The sequence below is a fragment of the Sinocyclocheilus anshuiensis genome, unplaced genomic scaffold (assembly GCF_001515605.1).
Source record: "Sinocyclocheilus anshuiensis isolate Anshui unplaced genomic scaffold, SAMN03320099.WGS_v1.1 scaffold2608, whole genome shotgun sequence".
NCBI lineage: Eukaryota > Metazoa > Chordata > Actinopteri > Cypriniformes > Cyprinidae > Sinocyclocheilus > Sinocyclocheilus anshuiensis.
Genome location: NW_015558801.1, coordinates 40,711 through 47,650, shown reverse-complemented (window position 1 = coordinate 47,650; position 6,940 = coordinate 40,711). Strand labels below are relative to the sequence as shown.

Below are 6,940 nucleotides of genomic sequence, written 5' to 3'. Positions count from 1 at the left end.
TGAACAGTCAATAGCAAATACTTAAACTAATAACAAAACAGTAGCTGATTCAGAAGCGCCAGATTGTCATAGCAAAGTCAGAATTATGGTCGTCCATAAAATGCATTGCTGTTCTGTTGTAAGTAATCTTAAAGATTCCTAAATGCATCTACTTTCGGAAGGCCAAATAAAGTGCTTTTGCTTTCGCCTAGAAACACACAGCGTCTCCCTGACATGGCTGCTTCAACACTAACTGCAGTTACTGAAACCACGCCTTCTTTCTTTGCGTGAACATTTGGGTGGCATTACGCAAATATTTCCACATAGTGAGGTAGATATGTGGGGGCGTGTTAGAACGAGCCGTTTTAGGGGGGCGTGGCAGAGTCTTAACTTTGATAAAGAAAACCTCTTTGGTTTTGAGACTTTAGTCTTTGCAACTTCAGGGATCTTATCTATGCACAATCAGCTTGTAACACTCCAAAGAGAAAGGAAAACTTGAAATCGCATCATATGACCCCTTTAAAAAAAAAAAAAACACTCAAAACTCTGTGCCAAAAAAAAACCCACTTGACATTAAAAAATGAGCTTCTATTATAATTTCCTCATCTTCATGTTATTCATCTTCAAGTAGTTCAAGTTGTTTCAAACCTGCATCATATTCTAGCAAATGAAGCATTCAATCCTAAGGACCTGTGTTCCATAAAAAAATGTCATGCAGGTTTGGAATGACATGAGAATGACTAACTGATGATATAATTAGCATGTTTTGGGTGAATTTCCCTTTAAGCTTTGAACACTCATCTTTCAGCAAACAAACTAATGTTTGGAGCGAACCAAAAACAAAACAAAAAAAGGTCCTACAATGGCCCATATTACTAAAATGTTGTCTGTTTATTAGTACTTACAGTATAAAGCACATACTAAAGCCTTATTCTGCATGACCATATTCTAGATCCCTTAACCCTACCCAGTTCCTAAACATAACTACTATAAATAAACTACCTTAATTACAATCAATAAGCAGCACATTAGAAGTTTATTTAGATAAATCTCTTCATTAATTGTGAATGTGTTCCCTAATCTAATGTGTTATCTAAAATTCATAGCATTCTTAAACGTATGTATCTTAGCACCATCTACATTTCTATAATATGGCTGAGTCATTCGCAATTCATGGGAGAGCTATGAATGATTATAGAGACACTATTTATAATAAAAAATATGCTTTTTCTAAAGTAAATTGACTTTAAAGTATTTCTTGGAGAAGAAACTGCAGTACTGAAAACTCTTACAAGGCCATGCTGGTGGACATGACTCATGGGACCTCTACCAGTCAATTGCACTGTAAGTCAATGGCGGTGGAGCATTGGATCTGTATTTCAGCGCTTCATCTCTGGTGACTCTGCCAGTGGACCGTGTGTGTGTGTGTGTGTGTCTCTGTGTGTGTGTGTGTGCCATCTCATCTCAAAAAATATATTTTTTAAAGTAAGCAGTGGGCTAAAACATAGAGAACAATTTGGAGGGCTGTATAATGTTGTCATGATATCAAAATCAGAGGAATGTAGACTCAAATAAGTAAAAATTGCTTCTTTGCTTTGTTCTTTATTTAAAAGAGAGAGAGAGAGAGAGAGAGAGAGAGAGTTCTTAAAAATGCAGCACTGGCTTGACCATAGATCCATAGCTGACATGTTGGTATAAGTATTACGTAGTTAATACGGTCACTTGAAAGTAACCATATTGCCATTATTTACTTTAAATAACAGCTATGTTAAAGACGTAGTCTTAAGACCCTCATTGTGTTTCATTCAGATGCACTGAAGAACATATCATGTGAGCCTTTCCAGACTGTTAAGCACTGTTGCTGTACCATGCTATACCATGTCCAGTGCCAGAGAACACTACTTTCGAATGAAACAAAGTGGACAATTATGCTATAAACACAAAGCTAAAAATTTACTTTGTTTTGACACACTAGTTTAGCTGTAGCCTGTTACTGAATTTTGAATTAGGTTAAAAACTACGTCATGGATGACCCTAAATAGGGTGCCACAGGTGCTGCCCATTCTCAGTATAGCAGTCCCGCCCACCAAATTCTCACTAAAAAACACTCAAAAAACAAGGGGCAGGGCTGTAACACACGATAATGGCTGATCACTGTTTTTATGATCGATCATTGGTGTCACTTACTTCTTCTCGGGTAACTTGTGCTACATAAATATACCCTCTCGTGAAAATGATCTATAAATTCTTTAGCTTGCTTCTTGAATCTCTAAAACCGAAGAGACGAAATTCCAGCACCAGTCAATAGCCTTTCATCATTCAAGTCATTGTTCACCCACAAATGAAAAATATTCCATCGTTTACTCACTCACCTCTATGACAGTCCAAACCTGTATGACATCCCCTCCTCTCCAAAAAAACAAAAGAAGAATGTTTGAAATATTTTTGTCCATACGATCAAAGTTAATGGAGTCCAAAAGGGCTTCGTCTTCTTCTTTTTTTTTTATATCTTCTTTTTCTTCCACAGATGAAAGTCAGTCAAACAGGTTTGGAACAACATGAGGGCAAGTAAATGATGACAAGAGTTTTCATCTTTGTGTCATCACGTTCACAATGTCCTTTGTATTGCATTGTTTTCTGAGTATGAACTTCAGTTCTTTGCAAACTCTTCAACATACTGTATAAGCTTTGCAAACTACTCCAAGAAAATCTTTAATGGAACTCTGAAAAACTCTTCAACTCTCAATCAATTTCAAACTGTTCTACCTAATGTAGACATCCTAATTCAGTTTATGTACCTTCAAACCGAAAAAAGCTGCTGCTTCTCACATACTCCATGAAATTTGTCTCACTCTCCCCAATGATTATTATGATTATGTCCTTTTGAGTCACAAGGCTAACTGTGTGCAAAGGAAGTGATGGAGATAACACAATCATATTGCAAAGGCAATATGAATTCACTTTGGGTGGTGCCTTACAAACTTCACGCTTCAAAATGCTCCTGCAGCACACTCATGCACTGTATCCAACTGGCTTGAGATGAAGCTCAATGAAGTACTGTACCAGCAGTTCCCACAAGTAACCCAATTACTGAAATATGTTTATATTTTTAAATACTGTATGTTATTTTATCTAAAAGCAATTCATTCCTTTTTTTATATATTTTAAGTTGATTACCAACTGTGATTATTAAGTCATATTTGGAGAATTGTTTTTTATCCTGTCAAAGTCAAGAAAAAAAAAGATGTATCATTTTACCCCCAACAATAGTATCTGAAGATGGTACATAAAACAGTATTTTAGTGCATCCACCGCATTGTTGCATTGCATTTGTATTATTGCCCCTTCACTTTCTGTGATGTTTAATATGTGAATATATGGGTTGGGTTGGGGTGGGTGGGGAAGCAATTTGGGACAAAATTTTGAGAAAAGCATGACAGACTCACACTAAAGCAGTTTACGTTGCTGAATAAATTAGTATAAAGTATAACAGTATAAAGAATTACAGTATATAATACTTGTGCAGTGCTCACCACTCTATATATATATATATATATATATATATATATATATATATATAAACAGGCAGATGTCTTAAGACATAAATAGTCCCATATGCCCTCTGTGTTTTCCATTTTGAGCTCGGGTCCTCATTGTCTCCTTTATTATGGGTATTATTGTGCTAGAGGAAGTTGATCCAAGAACAGAACAAAATCCAGAAGGAGCCCCTCTGGATGGGGATCCTCTGGATCAGTCCCTCAAGGACAAAAGAAACAAGTCAATTCATAGTCCCATATCGCCTTCCTGGCACTCTCTTCCCTTTTTTCAATGCTTATTTTTTACCATTTAGGGTTTTATGGCAGTATAAAATGAAACATGCATCTTGTTAATCCCCATTTTTGATTGATTATTTCCTGCTACTTTGTTAGCAAGCGTCATGTAAGGCAATAAAAGAAGAAAATGAGCAGCTTGCCACTTACCGAACAGACAAGCAGTTTTAAACAGTTCATCTCACCATACAGATTTCTAAAGGAATTAGTGGCACTATCATTTGCATTTTAATACTGCCAACTAGAGGCATCCAAGACATTGATAGCTCAAACTTTCAGGTCTGTAGTGTTCACAAATTCACAGCACTTTAGTATGTATTGGTGTGTGGGGAAAAAAATGGGGAAAAATGAATGCTAATTCTTTCATCTCACAAAAAAACTGAATTGTAAACAGAGGAAATCAGTTTGCCTTTGTTTAAAATACACAGCACACACACCTGTTTAAACAGCTTGTGGCGATGTCAAACAAAGGTCATCAAAGGTTTACTATTTTACTAATTCATTTAAAATATATTATGTTATGCAACAATTAATCCTCTGATTTGTTTGGTCAAGTGGCCACACAAACACGGGTGGTTGATTTTGGAACTATTTTATATTATACCCATATTATCCATATTAACTTCTTTATAGTTTATGAAAGCAATATATTGTGTGATATTGCTTGTGTATTGCTTTAAAATGTTGGGATCACTAGGACAAGAAATTGATACCAATCGAAACCAAAAGTAATATAATCAATTAATCAATCAAACAAACAAACAAACAAACAAAGTAAAAATGGACAATATTAATACAAATTAAAATAATTGTTTAAAATGTAATGCATTCCTGTGATGCCAGTTGATCCTTCAGAAATTAGTTTGATATGCTGATTTGCTGCACGATAAATATTATATTATCAATGTTTAAATAATTTGTGCTCTTGAATATTTTTGTGGTACATTTTTTTTTTTTTCCAAAACGTTCAAAAGAACAGCATTTATTTGAAACAGAAATATTTTGTAACATTATAAATGTCTTTACTATAACTTTTGGTCAATTTATTGTGTCCTTGTTTAATAAAGGAAAATCATTTGAAAGAAATCAAACTTTTGAATAGTGGTGTATGATGTCTGTTTCAAATAACTGTTCTTTAAACTTTCTATTCATCAAATAATAATAAAAAGGCACTGTATTGTGGTTACCACACTTCATTTCAGAACAACCATTTTAACTGTTATAATAAGAAATTTTCTTGAGCATTATGAATATCATTATACTTCAGGATGCCAGCAAACTGTTTAGGTATGCTCTCGACGTACAAATCTACTCTTGCTAAGGAATTACCTTTTCAACAGCAGCTACTGTTTGTACTTGATTATATACTGTCAATAAGAGGTGGTAGCCAACATGCAAATTCACTAATGGCTGGAAGCTTCTCTCTGCTGGCTGGCAAAACTAGACTAGAATAGAATAGAATAGAATAGAATAGAATAGAATAGAATAGAATAGAAGTGTAGCTTCACCCCTACCTGTTCAGGGTTGGCTGGGGGAGAGAATCTTTTGGCACAAACCACAAAAATGTCAGGGTGTGGCTTGCCATTCTTTACTTCAGGATCATCTCCAAGTACAATGTGACTGAAGAGGCTGAAGAACACTTTATGACGGCTGGTCTTCATCTCAAAGGTTAGACCTGCTGAGCTTGTGCCAACAGCAATAGGAATGCCATGCTTGTGTAGATGCTTGACGAGCTTTTCTACACCTGAAAAGACATTAGAAAATGGTCACTTAAATTAATAAGCAAGCAGTGTGACCCTTAACTTCAACCAGCTTCTTTGATGACTTTGAGGAAAACGTGTGGCTTAGATGCTTCATTGAGTCCCTCCTTCACCTTCGGTTTCAAAATAACCTTCCATTTCCAAACCTACAAGTATATTACCTGGCAATAGAGAGGCTGTGGGAAATAATCGCTCCTGAATGTTTCTGGTCTCCTCCAGGAGCTCTTCGGGGGTCATGGGGATATCAATTTTGTCTCTTATGATCCTGGCTGCCTCCAGAGCTTTCTTGCCCATCACAGAGGACTTAACTTCCCAGGTATACTGCTCATTGAACCTGTCACAGACTTCCTGGAATGCAACTGTGTACAACCTCTCTGTGTCTGCAAGAGATATACAGTACAAATAATAATAAAAAAGTAATACAGTGTAAACTGATGGAACGGACAATGACGTATTAATGCAGAAACTGATGAGTATTACTAGATCCGTTGCTTAAGAGTGCGTGACACCTGCAAATTCTATAAAATATATATTTTTTTTATATTTTTGATGTAAAGATGAACGCTCGGCACTTAAACGGGGGGAAACGAAATAATAACAATACAATAAAATCGATCAAAATAAATAGCATAAAACTAAACATTGAAACTAAGCTATCAGAAACAGACTCAATGAAGACGGTGTCTTTCTAATTCTGCCGCATGCAAACAGAAAGACAAGCGCTGAGTTGACTTAACATCTCGTTTATTTTAACAGGATTTTCACCCACCTAATAACAATCCATCCATATCAAAAAGCACGTGTGTTACTGGTTTATAAGACATGTTTTTAGCGATACTACACGGAACTTAGTTGACTCGGGAGAGACAGCGTCGTGAAAACTGCTGGACAATCAAATAGATCAACACCTTCAAATTCAGAGAACTTCAGTTCATATCTTGCTTCATAGATTTAAATGTTGTCAAAATGTTTATGCTTAAAAAAATTACTATACATGTACTATTTCTACCTAGCCCTTTTCTTTTCTGCGATTGATTTTTGAATAACAACTCAGGGCAACTTTTGACTCGCCATTCTTTTTGCAAAGGATTATGGGAAATGTAGTTATTCCAACCCATTGCTCTAACAGCTCTTAAACCTGAGATCTTCAGCCTGCTGTCAGAGGGAAATAACAAGGCATATTGGTTTTATATGCATTTATTTTTGTTAAATGTAATTATTTTCAATGCACATTCACTGTTAAAGTTTTTTGTTAGCAATATCTGTGTTAATATATGTTTTTAGTCCTAAACTGATTCTGTTGATTGCTCCTGAACATTTATTCATCTGTTCATATTACACATTGATACATTTACATACAATATAAAAATA

General features: G+C 35.4%; 1 protein-coding gene across 1 annotated transcript in view; it reads right to left on the bottom strand.

Annotated features, from left to right (window-relative positions):
• The window catches only part of LOC107681515 (pseudouridine-5'-phosphatase-like), a 25,200-nt gene extending 18,731 nt beyond the window's left edge, over positions 1 to 6,469 (bottom strand). The window contains exons 1-3 of the mRNA XM_016477831.1: positions 6,339 to 6,469; positions 5,731 to 5,949; positions 5,324 to 5,553 (exon numbers count right to left, since the gene is read on the bottom strand). Of these exons, the coding sequence (XP_016333317.1) occupies positions 5,324 to 5,553; positions 5,731 to 5,949; positions 6,339 to 6,393 (504 nt within the window). The 5' untranslated portion in view covers positions 6,394 to 6,469. The remainder of the gene's footprint in view (positions 1 to 5,323; positions 5,554 to 5,730; positions 5,950 to 6,338) is intronic.
• Positions 6,470 to 6,940: the final 471 nt, after the last annotated feature.